Raw genomic sequence first — 23,732 nt, forward strand, 5'->3', positions numbered from 1 at the left:
TGAGGAACAGACCTGCCCTGAACAGGCCACAGCTGTGTCCAGTGAGGATGAGTGCTGTGAAAGAGTGGGTCAGCTGGTGAGGAGAGAGCTGGAGTTTGCTGGCTGTGCTGTGAGGAAGGAGTCAGTGTTGTGAGGAGCTGCCCATCAGAAATCACCAAGAAGGTATGGGAGCTGTGCAGTAAGATGACAACATAATATTTCTGATCAGCATCTGAGCTGTATGTGCCCCAGTGGCCTGTGTCATAATGAAATACTGATAAAACTGTTTGAAAGACGGGCAGAAAGGTCAAGAATCTGTTTTTTACATAGGTCTGAAGTCAGTTGCTCAGCCTTTTGCTTGCCAGACTGATCAGGAGATACCCCAGAGCATCGAGGGACGAGCACCCAAGACTAGCCCAGAATGCCAGAACACGTTGTTATCCTGTATACATTCCTTGTACTGCCTTGAATCACCCAAAGGTCTCTCATTATAACAGGATAAGCAGCCAAAATGAGGACAAAGATGGAGACTCTGATAATGCAATCAGCGAGCTGCCTCCCACTCTCCAGGATGTTTCCCCTGACAGAAGGCGCTCCTCCTCCGATACATCACGGTCCACTTACAGCCTCACGCGGCGCATCTCAAGTAAGAGCATCCTCCCAGCACTAACACAGTCCTTCTGGGGCAGAGAGGCACCCTGGGCTGCTTGCTCTCCCATCTCTTGCACAGGGAGCCAAGTCAAGCTGAAGGCTTTGGTTGAAATCTCATCCTGTTCTGCAGGAGGGCGGTGGAAGGGGCCAGCCCTGGTTTGCTGGCTGAAGCACGAGCGTGGAAATTGCACGTGCAGATGGGCAGGGAGGGAGGAGTGCAGGCCAGCTTGTGCTCCAGCCTGGCTGGTGATTGTGGGCAGGAAAAGGGGGAAAACCCCCCTGTGGAGCCTGTGCTGGCATTGCACAGACACAGAATAGGAGCTCCCAAAGCTGACGGGCACCTGTGATTGCTTTAGTGCACTTTCTGACAATCACTTCTGTGTGTTTCTCTCGCTCAGGTCTGGAGTCGAGGAGGCCAAGTTCTCCCCTAATTGACATCAAACCCATCGAGTTTGGAATAATTGGAGCTAAGAAAGAAATAGTTCAGCCAACTATCCTGCGAAAAACCTACACCCCAGATGACTATTTTAGAAAATTTGAACCGAGGCTGTACTCTCTTGACTCAAATAGTGATGACATGGACTCCTTGACAGATGAGGAGATCTTGTCCAAGTACCAGCTGGGCATGCTGCATTTTAGCACACAGTATGATCTGCTGCATAATTACCTAATAGTGAGAGTCATTGAGGCTAAAGATCTGCCTCCTCCAATTTCTTATGATGGTTCAAGGCAAGACATGGCTCACTCCAACCCCTATGTGAAGATCTGCCTCCTTCCTGACCAGAAGAACTCCAAGCAGACCGGAGTGAAGCGCAAAACGCAGAACCCAGTGTTTGAGGAGAGGTACACATTTGAAATCCCCTTTTTAGAAGCCCAGAGAAGAACTCTGCTTTTAACTGTAGTGGATTTTGACAAATTCTCACGCCATTGTGTTATTGGCAAAGTGTCAATGCCCTTGAGCGATGTCGACCTTGTGAAAGGTGGACACTGGTGGAAAGCCCTTGTGCCTAGTTCTCAGGTAACAGAATTTATCAGATTATTGCCACAGTTCTTCTTGCTGTTTTGGGGCTTTTTGTGTGTGTGTGTGGTTCCTTTGCCTGTTGGCAAGTAATGCTGCTTCTAATTAGTAATTGTCATCTTGTTAACACAGCATCTGCTGGGTTGGGATTATGTGGGCCTGTGACTGGTTTTATAACTAACAGCGTGAGGTGGAGGAGCTGTCTTTTATAGTCATGAACAAAGATCCTCTGTCAGCTTAAACAAGTAGAACTCAGGACTGCTCTGCACCTTTGGGCAGACATTTCTTGTCACTGCAGTGACCTGCATCCCCTCTCAGGAATGCTGTGACACTGTCCCCAGGTCATTCCTGTGCTCTGAGGACACGAGGGGAGCTGCTGCTGCCAGTTCAGTAAGGATTTGCTTCAATTAAATATGTAGAAGATGAAATCTACCCAGACCTGTGGCATAATGCATAAGCAACAATCTGCAAAGGAGTGGTAGATTTGTTTTCATCAGATCCCTGGAGGAACTAAATTTGCCATAAGTATTTGTCTGATGCAAGTGGGGTGTTGCACGCGTTTTGGGCATTTCAGCCATTCAGTGGGATGGGAAGAGGAGATCAGAGGGTCTGTGTGCTTTCACCTCTGTTCTCAGGAAAGGGCTGTCCAGTGGAAAGCTCTGAGCTTTGCAGCCAGGAATGGTGGTTACCTCCCAGATTTGCCACTAGTGGTATCACACACCTAGCTAGAGGCAGGGAACCCTGTGAAAAACCAAGAGAAGAACATTGTGTCAACAGCATCTCAAGCACTTTACTGAGGACAGGAGTGTCACATAAGATTGGTGTAACAAGCTTGCCTCTCCCAGTTCCTTCCCAGCTCCCAAATTGCAATTTCCAAGGGGTCCTTGCTGAATTAAACGCTGTTGGAATGTTCACTCTTTCTTTGATTTTTAGGTGCTCACAGAAGAGTGCCATAGCCAGAGATACTGGATGAAATGAGCAGTAAATCATTGGCCTCACTGCTGCTTTACATTGTGGGTTCAAGAGTCTGATTTGGAGTGGAACCTTCTGATCAGACACTTGTGGAAAGGGAGTACCCCAAGCAGTGTTTGGAAGTGAAGCCAGCTGGGGCTGGCTCTGCCCGCTCTGTGTGTGCAGAGGGGCTGGCAGCACTTCCCTCTCTTGCTCAGACCTGCTGCCCTCTGCAAAGGGGAGGAGGATCAGGGCCCCAGGTAACTGCAGGAGAGCCAGCTGGATTTCCTGAAACAGGAGTGTTGTGGGATTAGCTTCAACCATGCTCAGGCAGGAAAGGAAAGTTTTGGAAGTTGTGCACAAGTCAAAATCATGGGGTCCTTGACTGTGTGCTTGTGTAGGACATGTCTTTGCATCCCATTGTCCTCCTGTGATTCCCACCAGGCAGTTCTGCTTCTCCCCCTGCTCCCTACTTTTGCATGACAAATACTTCTCTGTATTTTGCATCTCTTTATGAGTAACATGGACTCATTCCACAGCTAATACAGACCTTGATTAGAAAAGATCATCTCTGCCTTCGTGTGCCAGCTCTTCCTCTCCCCCTCTCCAGAGTTTCATTGAAAGCTGCTGCTGTTTTCAGCAGTGCTGTCTGCTTCACCAGCATTCAAGATAAATTATTTATGCAGAAGTTGGCATTTCTGATATTTATAAAAGGAAGGAGAAAGACAAAACTCTATTTGAATGCACAGGCTTAAAAGCCTTTTGCATTTATCCCCTTGCTATCATATGGAAGAATTTAGGCAAAAATTCCTCCACACTTTGATCAGTAAAGTGGCCTTTCATACCTTTTTGCTGGTTTTACCTCAGCTGGCAGACTGCAACTGTAAAGGGATCAACAGTGTTTGTACAGGACATCCAGGGATGATGTTTGGCATCATCTTCTCATATTTTCTCAATGATAAAATTTTTAAAGTTCCTTGAGTAAGGCACGTTTCATCCTAGTGGTGATTAAATTAATTGATCAAAGGGTTAAGGTAAATCCTGGAAGAAGTAAAACAATAAAGCTTATTGCTTTGAAAAAATACATTTTCATGTCTTTCAGTAACAGTGATGTTTGTGCTAGACATTTCTGAGGGATTTTTTAATACTAGTTGGAACCTTCTGCCTGTGGAATGATAGATTTGACACGTTGACAATTTTTTTTTTACTTCTCACTTTTTTGCTTGATTAGCTGAGGGACAGACAGCCTTTATCAGTTTCTTGTTGGATTGAACCTGAGCCTGCTGAAGTGTGCTTTGTGTTGAGAGATGCTGATAGACGGGCACAGAAATAAATATCTACGTGCAGTTGCATTTTATTTGGCAGAAGGCATCCTTGGATCCTGGAGAGCACCACAAACCACTCTGGTGCAGTTCTGAGCTTCAGTCAGGAGAATTTGCCAGTCTGGGGCTGTGACACAGAGCAGCAGTTGGCAGCACCCCCACAGCCACAGGAGAAAAGGCTGAAGCAGGTGCTTGGGTAACAGGAGGGAGAGAAACACAGACAGTCATAGACATGATATGTGAAGATGAAAGACACAAAATACGTGAATTTTGGGGGGTTTTTATGGAATTTATAGACAGAAACATCACGAGCTGGAGAGAGATGGAGGAAAGTGAATCCAGATGGCAGGAGCTGTGGGAGGCTTTCTCTTCTTACTGGTGGGAGTGGGAGGGTGGCAGGCACTGTGAAGGAGCAGAGAAAGTGGCCAAATGACACGAGCTAAGATGAACATCTGCTTTGCACTCGCTGTCTCCACCTGGAAGCCCTTGACAGAGTGTGCTGATGAAGTCAGGTGCCAGGTCCTTGTCCCACCATCACACTGAGCTCCCTCATCCCAGAGCTGGAACCTGCCTTAGTACAGGGCTGTGCCAGCACGGGAGAGCCAGGAACCTTTTGGTGCGTGCGGTGTCAGCGAGGACAGTGAGCTTCTCCCAGGTGGGCATGGTCCAGCTTCTGCAGATAACAACTCTTGGCTCCTCCGGGAGCTGGACCAAGATCAGCTCCTTAGGCCTGTGATGGGATGTACAGCTCCTCTCTGTTGGAGGAGTGTCTCCATCACCAGCTCACAGGGCTGCTGTGAGTGACAAGCAGGACATTTCCTCGGCGTGAGGAGTGCTGAGCAGCGCTGTCCTGCTCCCTGTCAGCAGTGGGTGCCCAGAGAACCCGAGTACAGCTGAGCAGCAGGCTGTCCTCAGCCTCAGGAGCCAGAGCTACAGACTGCAGGCTGCCAGGCTGGGGCAGGAGGTTGTGCCTGCTCAGAAGCACTCTCTGAGCTTGGGCCCACGTTCAGTGTTTAGGGGGATTGTGGCATTCGCATTCTCTGAAAAATCCCTTCACCCAGCATTTGTCTCCTGGGAATCTGAGAAGCCTCAGAGAAAAGGAGAACAATTCTTATCTCATTTGCTTCTCCTGTGTTGTGCTCACGTGTGGAATGTGTTTGGAGATTGTTCACCCACTGGTGATTGTTTCCTTGGGTTCTGCTGTGAGTTGTTTTCACTCTTTGGGCAATCAGGGCCAAGCTGTGTTGGGACTCTGGAAAGAGTCACGAGTTTTTTTTATTATCTTTTTAGCATTCTGTAAGTATCCTTCCTGTATTCTTTAGTATAGTTTAGTATCCTTTAATATAGTATCATAAAATAATAAATTAGCCTTCTGAGAACATGGAGTCAGATTTATCATTCCTGCCTTCATCTGGGGGCAGCCCAAATACAATAGGGGATTGAGCCCAAAGTGGAGGCACAGGGAGCTGCTGCCTGATGCATCATCAGAGCCAGCAGCTGAGCAGAAGGACTTCTTGTGGAAAATGTCAGTGCAGGTATTGCCAAATCCTTTATCCTTGGTAGTTCTGGGAGGTTTTCTCTTGCAGGGCAATTATTGCTTTTCTAAAGCGCAGTAGCTGCTCATGGAAAGGCTCTGGAGTCCAGTCCCTATAGGAACACTCTGCACTCCTTAAATATCCCCTGAAATGTGTGTGGCTTTGCTTAATTGCCATGAATGAAGTTGGCAGGCCGAGCTGAGCTGGGCTCACATTCGCATATTTCGCTGCTGAAACGAATTCTGAAGCACATGTTCAGGACCCCAAGTTTTATTGACATATGATTCATTTCTCTTTTGGCAGATTTGAGTGGGCAGGAATAAGTGTTTTAGACCAGCAGTAATGAGAGCTTGGAGATCATTCTGTAAAAGGAGAAAAAAAAAAAAAAAGCCTAGTTATGGTGGGAAAATAGCATGAAGTTCCTTCTTCCCTCAAATTAAGCCATTTTTATAGTAGAGGGAGGGTGTATTGGACTTGCTTTTTTAACCTCCTACTATGAGTGCACTGGAATGACCTGTCAGTTCTGATGTTCAGGATGGTACGAGGTGGTTGCATGGGCCGTGTTTGCTCAGCAGCTGGGTGGTAAAATCCCCCTGGAAGTTTTCCTGTGGCCAGTGGAGGAGATGCCCTGGGCAAAGCCTGGCAGAGGGCAGGATCTCCCCACCCTGCAGGTCACTGGGGTTAGGTCACTGTGATGGATGCTTGTCCATCTTGATAACAACATTTTTAGCTTTTAACCTGTGGTTTGTTTTCATATTTTGGCTTATGTTGGTCTATCTTCTTTTATTTCACTCTGTATGTTTGTTTTTCCTTAGTTCCATTTCAGTGGAAATGGAACTTTTTTCCCCCCTTTCCTTTTTTGAGTCTGTAAAGCTCTAGCATTGAAAAATTTTTGTTCTTGACTGTTCTCTCTTTATCCTTATCTGTATTCGTGGTCACCTCATCCTTTCCCCTCAGTCTGTTCACTCCTTGCCCTTCCTGCAGAGAGCTGGGATGCTGGGGTTGTATTTGTGGTGGAGGAACAGAGAGGAGAGGCTGGTGGGGTCCAGGAGCAGGACCTCTCCATAGGATGTCTTCTTCCCAAAGCTTCTTGCACAATAGAGGCTTTCTCATGGCAAAGACAATTTGGCTTTAGAAGGGATTTTGTGACTCTCTTCATCCTACATCCAGTTGGTGCCAGTTATGTAGGAAACACTGCTCCTATTCATTGGTAAGTATATTTTTTTTTTTCTCAAGTTCTGGTCCTTAATAACTCAACCTTCCCCAAACAGTGTCTGTGGCACAGGATGCTGTAGAAAACCTGTTAGAGCAAACTGTTCTAAACCATCAGTTTTCTAATGTGCCTGGAGGTACCAACACAGATAACCTTGAGGAGGAAAATCAATCTGAAACTTCATTAGGAGCGATGCATGGATGTCAGTGCTGATGTCATGTGCTCTGGCTCCTGTTGGGAAGGGTTTCAGCTGCAGAATTTTGCTGGTGTTGCAGCAATGCACAGTCTGGGAGGCTGTGAGGAAGGAATTACCTGGTCCAAACAAGATGTGCATTAATTAAAAGCTCATCTTCCTTTGGGGGAGCCTCTTTGTGTTTCAGAGATGACAGAAAACAACAGAAAAAATTCTGGTTCAAAACTTCTGGGTTCAGCCCAGACAGTAACTGGAGAAGGTTCTGGATCACAGGCGAGCCCGAGGCTGCAAATCCAACCTGGCAGTGTAATACAGCCGGGAGTGAAATGTTAATCAGAGCTTCAGGAGAGTCTCAGACATCCCAGACTTGGTGTCACTCCGGCATCTCATCAAACAGGAAATTGCTTTTCCAGGGTCATCTGGGATCTCGGCACGAACCCGCTCGTCATCAGCATTATAATGGCAGCTGAAATGATGCCTGAGCAGAGAGGGCACCTCTGCACGCTGCCTGCTGGCTTCAAAACACCCAAGGCAAAACCAGCAGCTCGGTAGTTTCCGGACAGACAGACCTGGGAAGCACAAAATCCAGGCAGTTCCTCGCCCTCGGGTGAGCGGGGTGCCGAGGGCAGCCCTTGTGCCCGAATCCCCCCCGTCCTCCCGGCTCAGCCCCGGCAGGAGCCGCAGCTCCGGGATGACCCAGGGGACAGCACCAGGGTGGCCATGCCCTGTGTCCCCACGGGCTCTGGCAGTACGGAGTGTTCCCAGCCGGGTGACAAGGCTGTCACATCCCCAAAGGGAGCCGTGGCATTGTCGGGAAAGGCACCGGGAGCTGCAGCCTCCTGCTGCTTGGAGCACCCGGGAATTCTCTGCTCGCTCGCCAGTCACGGCAGGGGCTGGGGCACGGGGCAGGGCTGGGCACGGCGGGGACAGTGCCACTGATTCCTTGGTGACAGCAGCCACTGATCCCTTCTCCCGTGGCTGGCATCCCCCAGGCGCTGGGGCAGCGTTTGGAGCACGTTTCCATAATGCATTTATAACAGCAGAGGCATTGCTGCTGGCGCTGAGTGCCTGGGAAAGGCTGAGTCACCTGCCGGGGAGGGGAGCTCCAGAATCCGGGCTTCCTTTTGGAGACAACCCTGCTTCCCCCTTTTGGAGACAACCCTGCTTCCCCCTTTTGGAGCCCCCCTCCTTCCCCCTTTTGGAGACCCCCTTCCCCCTTTTGGAGTCCCCCTTCTGGTGCTGCTGCTGCTCCTCCCTGCTGGCTCTGAGCACGCCCATCCTGCCCTGGCCTTTGAGCAGGGGCTCCGTTCCTCCCCTCAAAATAATTAACACAAATGTGGGTGCTCTTGGAGAGCATCAGAAGGAGCTGTTGAGATTTGTGAGATCAGGCTTGATCTGGGAATGATTGAAGCTGCTCCTAGTCTGCCTCCTGTGTTCGGTGGAATACAGAATATAACATTTTATATCTCTCCCTCTCCTCATTCAAATGTAAGCCCAGATAGCCAAAAGGATTTTTCTAGAGACAACTGCTGAAATCCCTGTTAGGTGAGGTCCTACAGAAAATTAGGTCCTAATTTCCTGTGGAAGGCTGGGTGGGTTGGGCAGCAGTGATGGTTACACTGTAGGGGCTCCTTCCATCATCTCTGCAGGGATGATGGGCCATGGTTCTCCTGCCAGTGCCCAAGTGGGTGTCACAGATCCAGCCTGGCACTGTCAGTGTACATCATCAGGCTTTTTTTTGTTGGAAATGGATCATAAATGCAAATGGATTGGAAGCACGCAGCTCTGCCTTCCCTTGCTGAGCTCCCTGGCTCCTCTCTGGCCCAGGGAAACGCCTGCAGCTCTTGGATGAGGTCAACAGGTTCCATCACTGGACAGCTCCACAAGTAATTATCCCAAATCTTAATGCAGATTTTCAGCTCTCTAAGCCTGAGGTGACTGGAAAGGTCCTCCATCACTGCCCCATGCCAGCCTGCCACCTGGCTGTGCCTGAAGTTTGGTATTTGCAGCTGGAGCTGTTTGTCTCTCCCCAGCAGGTAATAAAATCACTGAGCAGTTTCCTAATTTGTATTTCCAAATGCACCTGAATTTCTAGGAATTTAAGCCTGAATGGAACCTGATCAGCAGTGAATGCAAGTAGGACTGGGTCTGTTAGAAATGTTGTTTATGTGTTATAAAAAATGAGCTGGGGTGGAGGGCTGCCTCGTGTGGCTCCTGTTGAGGGTGCTGGTGTGGGCACTGTGATGCTTCCATCCTGTCCTGGTAATTGGATTAAAAATCACTGACTGTTCTTGATGATAAACATATCTGCAGGCTGTTCCAGCCACAGACCTGAGAGGAGCATTTTTGGGCAAAATCAAATGAGAGATGATAGTTTAAATCAATTAGATGGTGTTTAAACCACCTGGGAAGTGAGACTCTTGGATCCTTGTGCTGTGACCCCTAGGGTGTATGTGGGCATGTGAGTACTGTGTGTGTGTTGGGGAGTGGCTTTTTGATGGAAAGAACTGAAAGCATCATATATTGACCAGCACTGTGGTGTGGGAGCTGGCCCAGGCTGATGGAGGAGAGGTTCCTCCTGGGTGAGGCAGTGATGCTGTAGCAGCAAAAGAAAATGCAGGTGGTAAATGTGAGTGTGGGTGCTGAGGAGTCACAGTGTGACCCACAAGCTACTGGGACAAAAGGAATTTGAGCTAAGAAATCAGATGCTTTTCCTGGCTGGGTTTCCCAGCCTCAGTTTCCCTGAGCCACTGATGTCCTTGGCAGGGATTGTGCCTGGTGTGCTGGCCCACCCAGTGAACCTGGTTCTTTTTGGGTCAGTTCAGGCTGTGGCTATCCTGAGAGCCCTTTACTTTACTGTCTACCCATAGTCTCTGGTTTCTGTAATCTAATATTTGGGGCATCAGTAAAGACATTTAAGCCTTTTGTTATGATTGCAATGCCACTGCAGCTCCTTTTCCTCTTGGAATGGGCTCTGACACCTGACCTAGGTTGGTTTTGGACTGTTTGGGATGAAGCACTAGCTCTGCTTTTCTGCAGGGACCTGGCACTGGGCAGTTGGATCAATTCCTGCCTGGACTGCCTGGAGTGTTCCCAGCCTCCAGAGTGTTTCAGTGTCAGCATTCTGCATCTGACAGTGGGAGCCTCTCAGAGCCAGGTCATGGCAGGGGGCAGAGGTTGTTTTAAGCCCTCACAGCTGAGGAGCAGTGATGTGAGCTCCCCAGCTCTTGAATTGCTCGTTTTAAGCATTGTTAGGTAAAAGGAAAAGGAATGATGATGGCAGAACAGCTGTGCTGCTGTGGCCCTGGGGCAGGCAGGGGAGCAGCAGGGGCACAGCCAGGCTGTGCCATGGTCTCTGTGCCAGGGGACCCTGAGCTGTGACCCAGGGATGCTTTAACCACTGCGTGTCTGGACTTCCCAAGTGGCTGCTGTGGCCCATGGGGGCTGGGGAGGAAAGAGAATGACTTCTCCAGTGGGTCTGTGTTCTGCACCTTGGTACAATCAGAACTGCCTGGAACCATTAAAAATGGAGCAGGCAGAAGCTACTGACCTTGTGCCTCTGCCTCCTCTTTGCCTGGCTGCTGGGAAGCTGGTGAAGGATTGGTGATTAGAGGAATATCATCTTTTGGGGATAGTTCCTTTCTTGTTTCCACTTAGCACAAGGTACCAACAGATGGTTCTTGGTTGCAGTTCAGAGCGTGACTAAAATTCATTTTTCAGGCACTTAGACAAATGGGATTTATTTAATTTCTCTCCCTTCCCTTCCCCTCTGAGCTCTGTTCTAAATCTTCACATTCTCTTTTCCCTGCAGAATGAAGTGGAGCTGGGAGAGCTGCTATTGTCACTAAACTACCTACCAAGTGCAGGAAGGCTGAACGTGGACATCATTAGGGCAAAACAGCTTCTTCAGACAGACATGAGCCAAGGTTCAGGTAAAGGGCAGTGCATTTCTCACATTACTCATGCACAGATTGTGTGTGCCTTTGAAGCAGACCAGTGAGGCTGCAGTTTGTGGGGGACCCAGGGGGATTTGATGCTCAGTTCCTGTTAATACAAGGCTCTGGATTCTGAGTCCCTCTTGTATGTATAGACAACAATAATGAAAATATTTGGACCACTTACTCTGGGATACAGTGGAGGGTTTGCCAATTTCAAAATAAAGCTCTCTGAGCCAGGCTGAGGTGAGGAGCCAGCAGCTCTGATCCCCTGTGCTGTGCTGTGTCAGGCAGCCCTGGGCACTGCTGGCCCTGGCCACTCTGCCTGGGAGCTGCTCCCTGCCTCTGTCCTCAGGTGCTCTTCCCACGTTCCTGCCCCAGCCTCTGCTGCTGCCAGAACCTTGGCATTTCCCAAAAAGAACAGCGTGTCAAGGCTGACATTAGCTGTGGTTTTGGCAGGGACTGTTTTTAATCTGGCTGCCTGACTTTTGTGCCCACTGCAATCTCTGGGAGCAGCGTGGGGCGCGAGTCCCGGCCGTTCCCAAAGGCCATTTCCCAGCACAGTCCATCCCTGGGGCGCCCAGGGCTGCTGACTCACGACCCCCATAACACAGGGCCTGTGCTTTGTGCTCTCTGCCAGATCCCTTTGTGAAAATTCAGCTTGTTCACGGATTAAAGTTAACCAAAACCAAGAAGACCTCCTGCATGCGGGGCACGATAGATCCCTTCTACAACGAGTCCTTCAGCTTCAAGGTTCCACAGGAGGAGCTGGAGAACGCCAGCCTGGTGTTCACAGGTGAGAGTGGTGCTGGGGCAGCAGCTGTGGGTGTGCAGGACCCACCCTGGGGGGCTTCATTGTCACTCTGTGCTCTGCAGGAGCTGTGCCCAGCATTGCCAGCCTGGCTGGGGGTTGCTCCTGTGCAGAGGAAGAGGAGCAGCATTAATTGCCCTTCTCAGTGGCACCCAGCCTGGGCACAGTCACACCTGAGGAGGATGTTCACTGCTGTCCTCTCAATCAGAGCCCCAGCACTGGCAAAATAACTTGATGTGGTTTGCTGGTGAGAGGGGGCACCTGAAGGTGTTCCACAGGGACCTCATGGTTCCGCATGTGGTTCCACAAGCCCTGCATGGCACAGCTGAGATGGACCCAGGTACAGCCCACAGAGCCTGGGGCCACCAGCAGGCTCAGAGCTGACCTCACTCAGAGCTCTATCAGCACTGGAGGTGCTTGGCTGGGATAGGAATTTCTATTTTTAAGCGGTTTCTGGGTCTCCTGTATTTGTTCTCGAGGCATGAAGGCAGGCAGGAGAGCCTTGGTGCTGGGAGCAGGCGTGGCAGAGCACAGGGCTGCCAGGGACCTGCTGAGGCTGGTGATGTTCTCTGCCTTTTCCCACCCTAAAAGTCTTGAGCAGGGCTGCAGGGACCCCTCTGAAGGGTGGGGTTCCCTCCCATGCCATGGCTGCACCCCCCCATGGAGCTGTGGCACCATCAGGAGCAGGCTCAGACCTTCTGGCCCTCTGCAGGAGTGTGGGGCCCACACTCTGTTACCACACTGGGCTCTCATGCTTCACAAACAATTTTTCTGACAATTTTCCATCATTTCTTTTGATGAAAATCATCTCCTTCTGAAAGGATGTATTTTTTAATTTTACTTCTTACGTGGAAGATACAGGTGTCAAAGCTGGTTCAAGGAGGCTTATTCCAACCCATTAGTTTGTTTCCAAACATGTTAGAACAAAAAGTGATGCTGATTAGCAGCTTAAATGTTGCCCTTCATGCTCAGAAATTTCCTCAGCAAAACACCTATAATTAGTCAGTGCTTTGCATGCATGTCAGCCTGCCTGCCCCTTGCATGTGCAGGGATGAGTTTGTTCTGGAGCTTCCAGCAGGTGATCTCGTGACAGCCCTGAATCACTCACTCTCTGCTCTCCCCTTGTCCTGCTGGCAGCAGGAAAGGCAGCAGAGCAGCAGCTCTGCACTGGGGAGGGTGAGGGGAGCCCTGCTGCTGGCACAGGGGATGGAGTGAGGATTGATGTGTCTCTCTGGGTGTTTTTCCCTGTGCAGAGGGGTGTATTCCCAGTGAGCCAATGGGAACCTGGCTGATTCATCACCCTGTGTCACACAGGCACTGAGCCTCCTGAGTGGGGCTTCATTTTCTGAGTGACAGATTGCTGGCTGTGAGTCTGCAATAAATAATCCCAGGCAGCAACATCCCCAGCAGCTCCAGGGGAAGGAAGGTGCAGAGCTCTGGAGGGACAGTGGGGCCAGGCTCCCCGAGGGTGAGGGGCAGGGAGGGCAGGGCACTGCCTGGGCTGGGGCTTGTGCTGTGCCCAGGACACTCTGGTTGAGCTGTGGGTGGTGTGGCCAGCAGAGAGCTGGAGCCAGGGTGCTGGTGGTGTTTTTGTGTGCACAGCCTGCTGTGGGTCAGTGCCTGCACTGTCTGTCACCTCTGACCAGGGCACAGGGTAGGTGCTGAGCCACATTCAGCGTCCATCCAAGGGACAGACTGGCTCCTGAGGGTGGTGGGGTGTCCCCTGCAGGGAGGGCAGCCCCAGTTTATTGCTGTGTGCATCTGTGGGCTCTGCTGCCATGAGTTTCTGAAGGCCTGGGAAGGGGTTGTGGGGCTCCCCACAGAGCTCCTCCTTGGCACCCTGCAGTATTATTCAGCTTAAGGGCTCGTCAAGGGCTTTGGGATCCTCTGTTTAAAGATAATCAAGAACAAATGTTTGGCAGTATGGGTATCTTGCAATGTGAGATCTCTGTTTTGCATCTCTGCGTAGCAAGGGTGTAGTTTTGTTTTGTTTTTTTAACTTGGGTGCTTTGGGGTTCTTTTTTGCTGCAGTGGTGGCTCTTTCTGTTGTGTGTTTTGTTTGGAATTGTTTCTTATTTCTTTTCTCTTCTAATCCACATCTCTAGTCCATTAGGTCAGTTAATTAAATTTGCTGTTGAGTCAAAGTCCAATTGAAAAGCAAAATAATCCTGCTTGAAGGGTGGGTGATGATGCTCTGAATGGAGAGAGAGCTGTAAAAGCAGCCATGGGAGCCAGAAGTGAGTATGTCTTCAATAATTTAAAGGCACCTTTATTGTGGCTTTGTATTTTGGACCCAGTCTGCAGCTGTCTTGACGCTGGCTTGGCTTCATGGAAAGCCCTGGAACTCTGCCAGTTCCCATCAGCTGGGGCTCCCAGGGGGCTGGTTCCACGCTGCAGAGCGAGGCACTATCCACACCAAGTGAGATGGATTTTGTTTTCCCCCCGTGTGTTTTTCTCCTGTGCAGCTGGGATCAAGCTGTCTGTGCTCAGAGCACTCTGGGGTGGGTTCCTCCACGCTTTGCTGTGAGTTACCAAGGACTGTGTGTGCAGACAGAGGAGACACGGGGTAAAGCACCATCCCTGCTTTCCTGGTGGTGATTCCCTCTGGAGAGCTGAACTGGAGCACAGCTGGGTTTGGAGAGGGGGGCTCTCCAAAGTGCTCCAGGGTGATGTGCCCAGGAGGAGCTCTGTGCTAGCCAGGGTCGCAGGAGGGGCTGGTTGGGCTGGTTCTTTTTGCTCTTTCCTCCTCCTTAGGCACACAAGGATTCAATACTGTCAATTATTGGCATCTACAGACCAAAATGCTCCTCCTTCCACACTGGTGCAGGACACCTTGTCCCAGCTGCCTTCCCTCTGCTCCTTCCTCAGGTGCTGCTGGAGCTGTCCCTAACTCACAGTCCCAGTGCCCAAAAGGAGGTGGGATGAGCTCTGGTGGAAATGTCCTCTCCAGGAAAAACCATCCAGGGTCAGGATTGCTGCTGCTGCAAATATTGTCTGTTAACAGCTTCTCCCAAAAGAGGCTGAAACTAGGAAAACCACTGATACTCATAGCAAGTCTAACTGACAAAAGACAAAAAAAACCCCAAAAACAAAAAGAAAAAAAAAAAAAGAGTGAGGCAACAGCTGGTGGAGAGGATGTTTGATTTTCATTTATTTCATCAAACATGTTGTCCAGGTAATGAGCAGCCATATACATATTGTAACAGAAATGCACTCTCTTGGGTGGTTGTTTTTTGCACTTTCTGGGTTTTTTTGGCAACCTGACACGTGTCCCCCATCTTCTGCTTGAGGGCAGGCAAGTCATGGGCTCTGCTCCAGAGAGATGGGGCAGGCTCTGGAAGGTGGGCTGTTCTCCTACCCCTGTGACCAAACCTGTGAGCAAAGGTGTTGCTCTGTCTGGTGGCAAGGGGAAGGTGGAGTTTGGCCCTGACAGCAGCACTGGCAGCTGCTGCCAAGATCATTTCCATGAAGGAAAAAGAATATTTGAGATGCAAGTGCAGCCTCTGTGCTGGGAGGGCTGGATGATGGGCGCCCAGAGACCCTGTGCTCTCCCCACTGGGGGATTTTGGGCTGTCCAATAAATCTCAGCCTGTCAGGAAGCTTGGGCTGTGCAGCAGGAAGGCAGACTACACCTGAAACCTGAGCGCTGCAGTGTTTTGTTAATGATTATAATGTTGTTAATAACAATCATCAGTAATGCTGTTTGCACTGCAGTAAAGCCCAGATGGCCCAATAAAAACCAGCAGCACTCCAGGGCAAACTGTGTCTCAGTGACTCCTTAGCATCTTCTCATCTCTTACCATAAAAAAAGACAACCTGCAGCACTCACAGGGAGGGGATGTCTGTGTCCCCCAGGTCCTTGTGGTGGCTGTGTGTCTTTCTCCATTTGAATGAGCTGTTGGAATGTTTGCATGGCAGGATCTTTAGGGCTTGTTACACAAGCAGAGTCCCCAGAGAGGGAGAAATCATCTCCATGCAATTGTAGAGACAAAATCTGCTTTTCCTTCTGTCCTGGCTGAAAGGGGAGCTGGGCTGGGACAGCCCTGGGGCTGGTGGAGAGCAGCAGTGGGGCTCATCCTGCTGCTCCCTTCCTGTCTGGAAGGGGGCCATGGCTCTGGCAGGGCAGGATGCTCTGCCTGGGACAGACAGAGGGAAGCAGGCTGGGCAGGGTGTGCTTGTTGGTGGAGAGATGGAGCTCAGAATGTGTGTGACCTGCACTGGTGACATCCTCACAGTCACTCCTGGCTGGGGGTGCAGCTCATGGGCACTCTGTCTTCTGGTGGGATTTGCTTTAAAAATTGGCAATGTCTCTGTTTTCTATAAAGATTTAGGACCCATTTTTCCATTTTATTTCTTTTTTGTTGCCCAAGAATGTTGAGACTCTGCAGAGCTGTTCCTGTGGTTTCAGTGGCTGCAGCAGAGGGGCCCTGGCAATGCTATCAGCCACCTCTGTGCCCCAGTGTGTGTCTTCAGACCCCTGCACAACTTTAATGCTTTATTCCAGGGCTCTAATTAACTTCCAGTTAACAGGCAGTACTTGATTAAAATAACAGATTGCTGTTCAATAGCAATAGACCTGGTTCCTCTGTTGGCTCATTTTTAGTTGGCCTTTATTAAAATATGGGGACCATTTAATGAAGTTTGTATTTTGAAAAGGGAAAAAAAAGTAACTGTTGGTGTGTATTGATAATGATGCAGTTCTGGGTACTGGGCTGCTTTCACTGAAATGTTTTCTCTTTGAAGCACTGCTGCCTGTTTCAGCAGGATGCAGAGCGAGTGGGGCTTTTCCGTGGTGTTTTTTTTTAATTAACAAACTGATTTCCAAATGTCCCAATCAGATGAGTAAGTTGAAATTTGATAAAGTTTTTATCCTGAGGCTTCTCCAGAAATATATCTGAATTCTGATTTCCCTGGCTATGTGGAAGTGTGACCTGGAGACACCAGCATCACCTCTAGCTGCATTTTGCAGGGATGGAAACCACCACCTGGAGTCATCTGCAGTTTGACTTGCCCAAGTCTCCTTTCTCCCCTTGCTTTTGCTTTCCCACATGAAAACCAAACAATTCAGGCACTTTGTGTTTTGAACACAGATATAGGGAAGAAATCTCTAATATTTGAGTCAAATTAAGCTAGTTTTTTTCCCATGCAGGAATGCAGGAGGAGGATTTGGTTTCTCTTTTGAAATACTATCATAACATCTCTTAGATGGATGGATAATTAGACAACCCACTGCTAGAAAATTGTTTCTTGTCATCTATTAAACATGTCTTTTGGAAGTGTTGGACTGTCTGTATATTTCCCATATCTAGAGCTCAGAAGCAAAATGCAATCCCTGATTAAACCTGTGTAATCCTATCTTAGCCAAAGGAGAAAAAATGGAAAAAACCCACTGATGTCAGCACTGTGTTTTCTGGGGATTTATACCTGTTTAATTTAGATCAGAATGTGGCCTTTGTGTCTGGTGTAATAAAACACTCCATCCATTTGTGCAGCAGGTCTGGGGAGGGCAGTGAGCTCCTGGCTGGTGCCTCCTGCCCCCAGAGTGCCCAGCAGGTCCTGGCAGAGCCCTGGGGAGATGGGCTGGCAGGGGACACCCCTGAGGCCCAGCAGAGCCTCTTCCCAGTGCACAGATCCTTTCCAGAGGTACAGATCCCCTCTGGGAGGAGAAGGGGCCCCACTGCTCTCCATTTCAGCCCCTCTGTCCTTGCTGCTCTCCATGGCAGGGGCTGGTGCTCACCTGGAGCAGGTGACAGCAGAGGGGCAGTCAGAGATGCTGAGTGGGGTCCTGCAGACCCAGTCCTGTTTGGGGTCACTCAGGGAAGATGTTCTGGGGTGAATTTGGGTTTTTTTTTGCAGCAGACTGACTGCTTTAACAAGGAGGAGTGAAATTCCATTAATCAGGGTGAGAGCAACAAGATGGTGACCCTTCCTGACCCAATCTGCTGCTTGCTTAGGAGGCAAAATTAGATTCATCAAGTCACCAGACTTAGTTAATAAATGTACTGCATCTGATGTGGCAGAAACTGCCTTTCCTGGAGTTCTCTGGAATCTTTTGGTAGTCTTTTTCTCCTAAAGAAAGGAGCAAACCCTCCTCTCTCCAGGCTGATGATAGGTGCTTGCTCCTCTTGCCAAGCCTCTTAATTTAAGCAGCGCCATGGCTCTGCTGCCCTCAGCCCTTCATCTTGTTTGGCTCACACTGCAGTGAAAGGAATTGTTCAAACCTCTGGCAGGGCCAGAATCTGCCTGTGTGTCAAATGAAGAGAGTCTGGGTGGCAGGAGCTGCTGTGGGCAGCAGAGCAGTGTCTGCAGAGGGGATGTGTGTGCCTGGCCTGTGGCTGTCACAGGGGATGGATGGTGGTGCAGGCACAGGCTGCTCTCCCTGCCTGTGTTTGCAGGGGCTGTGTGCCCCTGGTGTTGTCAGGTGTGTAAATATGCTTTGCTGGATCTGGGGCTCATTGTGCAGAGAATTAAGGTGCAATTTTTAAAAAGGGGAATTGGAAGTGGCACAAGCAAGCCCATAGACACTCCTTTTCAGTATCCTCTGGGCTGTTGCAATAGATGATTCCAGCCCATTATTCCAGTGGCTCCTGATGAAGTAATTTCATGAGGTGTCATCCCTGCTGCCCTTGAGGTCTCTGCAAGACACACGTGTGCATTCACACTTCCCCTGCACCCTGATCCCTGCTGCCTGCTCCAGGACTTGCCCTCCCTGTGTGGGAGCAGGCTGTGGCTGGCACCCTCCTGGTTTGGGGTGCATGTGCAGGGAGCCCAGCTGGGCACAGGGGCTGCCCCTGTCCCTGGGGGGAGTCTCTGGCTGTGGCCCTGTGCCCCGTGGGCAGCAGCTGGGTCTGTGTGTGGCCATGTGCTCCAGTTCCCTCTGGAGCTGGGCAGGTGCAGCCACTGCAGGGGAAGGCTGGACAGAGAGTTTAATGTGCCCATCAGACCCTGGTGGAGATTAAACTGATAAATGGGAAACCACAGCATCTTCTCCTGTGCTTTTCTCTCCTCTCCACTAAATATGACAGGCCATGCTTGAGGAGCAAGGGCAAGGTTTGGGCCATGCCTGTGACCTTCTCAGTGTGCATCATTAGCCCAGCTGCTGCTGCTCCTCCTGGCACATCCTTGTGCTAAACAGCCTTTTAACATTGATGTCAAGCAGTTCAGGAGCAGTTTTCATCCTGCTTAACCTGGCAGCTCAGCCCCACTGGCTGAGGCAGGGCTGGGCACAGAAGGGCTGGGCACTGGCTGAGGAGCTGCCCGGCACACCTGGCCGAGCAGATGTTGCAGGAGATGCAGATGTTGCAGGAGATGCAGAGTTTGCAGGAGATGCAGATGTTTCAGGGCCCCAGCTGCAAGGCTCAGGCATGTCCCCATCCTGTAAATGACACTGATAGCCTTGAAGTTAGCTTAAGGGAATTTTCTTAGTTGATGCTCCTCCCTGGGCGTTCCAGGGATGCTGATGTGTTCAGTCAAAGGAGGAATCCGTTTCTGAAATGCCAGTTTAAATTCTGCTGCTGCATGTGACTCACAGATGGTGATGATTTGCAGTTGTGCTCTGTCTCAGTGGAGAGGGGAAGGTGAGAGGCATTTTGGCTGGATGTGGTGCCAGGGCTGATGCCACCCAGGCAGCCTCATGGCTTAATTACACAGTGAAAACACCTGACTGGCAAAAAGTGATTCCATGTGACTGAGGCTGGCAGGAGACAAGGGAAAGCTCGGGCTGGATGGTCCCCAGAGCAGATGTTGCAGCTCCAAGGCCCAGAGCATCCCCTGGGTGTGCAGTGCCCTCAGCCCTGCAGGGAGCAGGCAGCCAGGCTGGGGGGCTCAGCCTTCCCTCCTGTGCAGGAGCCCTCTGGGGGATGTGGGCCCTGACCCCAAAGGAACAGTTCATGAGGCACCCAGGCCCCCAGCAGCTGGATATGGATCATTTAGGAACGCTGCATCAATAAGTTCATAACATGGAAATGTTTTATTTACATCATGTACCTTGTCCTCAACAATTCAACCCTTTTAATGGATAAAAGTAAAGGTGATTTTCTTCTGTATTTCAGCATTTCTATTGTAAAGAATGCCTTTTTAAGAAGCCTTTCTGTTTCCAAATGTGTCCTTCTGAAGAGCAGCTGCAGAAAGAATTGGTTTGACCTCTGCTTCTTTAATTGCTTTTTGCTCTGCATTGGCCTAGAAATGGATGTTGCTATTGTGTAAATTACTGTGACAGTGGAAAAAGAGCTCATGAGATCAGGTGTGTAGTTTCTGTCAGGAAGATATGCTTCTTAAATGGAAAGCAGCAGCTACCAGTTCATAACCAGAGTCTGGGTCAGTCTGAAAATCCCAAATGTTAATTACTTTAGTTTCTGCTATTGAGCAGCTCCATGCTGTCACCGTTTTTGTGGCCAAGGGCAGATTGAATCTGAAATTTGCCATGAGCTCCTTTCAGACTCTGCCAGGGGATGTTCAGACATCGGGGAGCGCAGCTCAGTCACACACCTGGGCTCAGTGTGTGGCACAGTGCTCACCTGCTGCCCCTGGAGCTTCTCCCCTTCACCTGCTGTGGAACAAGCTGGAAGGAAAGAGCAGGAACATTTTACTCCCCCAAGGCTGAAGGTGTTTGTGTGGAACTGGCCCCTCTGCAGGTGGGGATGCAGCCGTGGTGTGAGTGTCACTGAGTGCAGGAGCAGAGGGCTCTGGCTCAGGCTGCTCAGCTCTGCAGGGCTCTCCTGCTCCAGGGGGCTCCCAGCGCTGCCCTGCTGCCATCAGCAGTCACCCTGCAGCCAGGACAGGGCCAGCCCCCCGGTGGAGTGCCCCTCACCTCGTGTCATGTAGGGCTGGGACTGTGGGGCTGTGCCCGAGCCCTGCAGCGCTGTCAGTCCCTGGGGGCACACAGGGCTCTGCGTGTGCACCAGGGTGGGCTGCAGGGCTGTGCAGGGGCTGCACTGCTGCTGCAGGGCTGTGCAGGGGCTGCACTGCTGCTGCAGGGCTGTGCAGGGGCTGCAGGGCTGTGCAGGGGCTGCACTGCTGCTGCAGGGCTGTGCAGGGGCTGCACTGCTGCTGCAGGGCTGTGCAGGGGCTGCAGGGCTGTGCAGGGGCTGCAGGGCTGTGCAGGGCTGTGCAGGGGCTGGCACTGCTGCTGCAGGGCTGTGCAGGGGCTGCAGGGCTGTACAGGGCTGTGCAGGGGCTGCACTGCTGCTGCAGGGCTCTGCTGCAGGGTCACACCTGAGTGCAGCAGTGCTGGTGCTTGTTGGTGCTCGAGGAAATCGTTCCTGCCCTGTTTGAGAAGGATGGCTGAGGCAAGGGAGGACTGGGGAGGATGCTCTCCAGCACCAGTCTCTGCTTCCAGCTGCTCACCTGGGCCTGTGGGCTCCTGGCATTCTCTTTTCCAAGCTTTCTTGGAAGTACTGGTGGCAGCAACAGGGAAATGGTGCTCCTGAATGTGAGGCTTTGTTTGCTCAAGGCCAGCTCCAGCCCTTTCTTGGGTAACATCCATTCCACAGCTTGGTGAGCTCAGCCATCAGCAGATTGCTCAGCAAATCCTAAATCCTGGCCATTTAGCAGCAGAATACAGCAGTTAGCCTCCCAGAAAGGCGTGCCCTTGAATTTAAAAGGCTTCTGACCTGATGGGTAAAGCTGAATTTTTGGCACACAAAGACCTCTCCTGATCTGAGGAAGCTGCTGTGGTGAAGCTGTGAGTGTGTAAACCTGAGGTCAGCCTAGTGCAGCCTCTTATGGGCTGTGTGGGAATGAGCATTTGGCCTTGCAAAATGCCTTCCCTCTGTGCTATCTACAGTACTTAATGATAGAAGCAGCAATGCTTGTATAATTAGCCCATTAATACCCCAAAGGACTCAGCATGCTAATTACCTGACACAATGAGATTAGCAGGTTGCATTACAAGAATTCAAAATACTTGCATCAACAGTAGAATGGCAGGTGCCCTTAGTTAGCACACCTGCTTGTTTTACAGTCCTGGCATGGAGTATTTTTGAAGAATCAGTATGCCTGGGGTGCTTCTTCTCCACTGTTAATTTTTCCTGTGATTAATTGATGGCCTGTAAGGCTTCTTGGTTTAAATTACTTGGTGCTGTCTCCCAGGATTAGGCTTTCTCTTCCTTAATTTTACCAAAAAAAAAAAAAACCAAAACCCAAAAAACCCAAACCCAACAACAAAAAGACCAACAACAACAAACAAACAACAAAAAGAAATAAAACCACACACAAAAGAAGAAAAAACATCCTATTGAAAATTCTGGGTTTGGGGTATTTTTATGTGGTTTTATCACAATATTTGATTTCTGTAGGCTAATAAATCATAGCAAAACATTTAGTATGGTACTGCTAGCTACACCTGTGATCCATTGCCTTGTAGGAGAACTCATTAATAACCCAGACAAGCTGTGTATTAGTTGGAGATGGATGGCTTAGGATTCCTGACTGTGTCCTCAGAAGGTGGCCTTTCCAAAAAACACCAACCTTGCCTCTTGACAGAGGCACTTACTTGGCAACATGTCCTGATGGCATCAGTCCCAGATAACTGATGGTGACAGGCAGAAGAGATGCAGTCTTCCTGCTGGGGTGGTGAACCCCACATCATTTCTAAATGTCATTTGAAGATGGACTTGCAGGGCTCTGAGTTGCAGGGTAGATTTTTTAGAGCAATTATTTGAACAAATTACTTGGGCATTTGAAGGTTTGCTGTCACCTAAAATATCCACAGGTAATTTGGTGAGCAGAAGCATCTCTGCCCATAAACTGTGTGTGTCAGAGCTGTCAGAAGGGATGAAGTGAGCTGTAACCTGGCACTGCCTGATTTCAGGACTGCACTGGCAGGGGGTGCCCAGAGCAGGATCCCAGCCTGGTGCAGAGGTGAGGAACCAGCCTTGAGGAGTGTGGAGGGGGCAGAGGGGCAGGTTAAAGTCATGCTGGTCCCTTGGGGTGTGTTACAGTGGGAAATGCACAGCCCTGACCAAGGTGTATGTTTGGAAGGGAGGCTGAGAGCCTTGTGCTGGGTGTCCTGCCTGCCTGCAGGGCTGTGCACACACCAGGGTGATGCCGTGGGGGATCCCAGAGCTTGTTTTGCTGCCAGTGCTGGTTTCCAGCAGCACTGCAGAGCTGGTGCTGCTGGCAGGGGCTCCATGCCAGGCTGAACATGCTCTGGCTGCACCAGCCCAGCTGGATTTGGAGCTCCTGTAGACATTTGTTCTTAAAAATCCCTCTCTTTCCTGAGGAGATTTTTTAATCGTTAATATTCCAGGCAGTGCCTGTGGATATCCTGGCTTCAGCCTGCAAAGACTTCGTTTCAACTTTTTAATGAGCTGAGGCAGAGCTTCAGTTTGCAACACACACAGTGCTTTTGCTCCTGTCTGGTGGGAGGGCTCAGCCTTTCCCAGGATCAGGCCCATCATTAGGGTTTGCTGCTGTCTGCAGCCTTTCCTTCCAGGAGACTGGGCTAATCCAAAGGACAGGCTGGTGGGTTGGTGTCTCTCCCTCAGTTGCTTTCCTGGACATTTAACAAGTAGCTGCAGAAGTAATTATGGCAGATGTTGCTGTGTAAACACCCTGCTGACAGCCTGGCCTGTGTAATTCCTGTCTTGGAGCAGGGCAGGCTGTGGATTAGCACTGGAGTGCTTTGTGCAGTGTGTGTTTGCAGGAGGGCACTTTGAGATGCTGCTTCTGCGCTTCCCCAGGCTCAGGCTGCTGGGCTGCTTTTGTGATTTCATGATGCCCAGGCAGAGCTTTTGGCCCTTCCTTACACGATGTAATTTTCCCTCAAGGCTGGACAGGACTTTGAGCAGCCTGCTCCAGTGAAAGGTGTCCCTGCCCACGGCAGGGGTTTGGAATAGAGTGATCTTTGAGGTCCCTTCCAACGCAAATCATTTTATGAATCTACTTTACCTATTCATGGTAAATAGCATGGTAACTGTGTCTGGTTTATTTGAATTTTATGTCCTTATTTTATTCCTCCCAAGCTCCTGTTTCTCTAACATTTTGCTGATGCTGAGTTCAGCACCTGAACACAGCATCCGAGCTCAGCATCTGAGTTCATACCAAAACCGCTGGCACTGCTGTGGGGGCAGTCCGTGTTTGTTTCCCGGGGCAGGGCTGTGGCCGGGCAGGCCGTGCTTTTCCC

The 23,732-nt window shown here is 50.2% G+C and overlaps 2 protein-coding genes across 2 annotated transcripts in view; one reads left to right on the forward strand and one right to left on the reverse strand.

Moving 5' to 3' along the window:
• Positions 1-23,732, reverse strand: part of TMC5 (transmembrane channel like 5) — a 130,709-nt gene that overhangs the window by 90,013 nt on the left and 16,964 nt on the right. The gene's annotated exons all lie outside the window — the stretch shown is intronic.
• Positions 1-23,732, forward strand: part of SYT17 (synaptotagmin 17) — a 34,231-nt gene that overhangs the window by 9,516 nt on the left and 983 nt on the right. The window contains exons 4-7 of the mRNA XM_084216276.1: positions 477-625; positions 1,029-1,648; positions 10,674-10,794; positions 11,438-11,593. Of these exons, the coding sequence (XP_084072402.1) occupies positions 477-625; positions 1,029-1,648; positions 10,674-10,794; positions 11,438-11,593 (1,046 nt within the window). The remainder of the gene's footprint in view (positions 1-476; positions 626-1,028; positions 1,649-10,673; positions 10,795-11,437; positions 11,594-23,732) is intronic.

The sequence above is a fragment of the Fringilla coelebs genome (assembly GCF_963513975.1).
Source record: "Fringilla coelebs genome assembly, chromosome: 16".
NCBI lineage: Eukaryota > Metazoa > Chordata > Aves > Passeriformes > Fringillidae > Fringilla > Fringilla coelebs.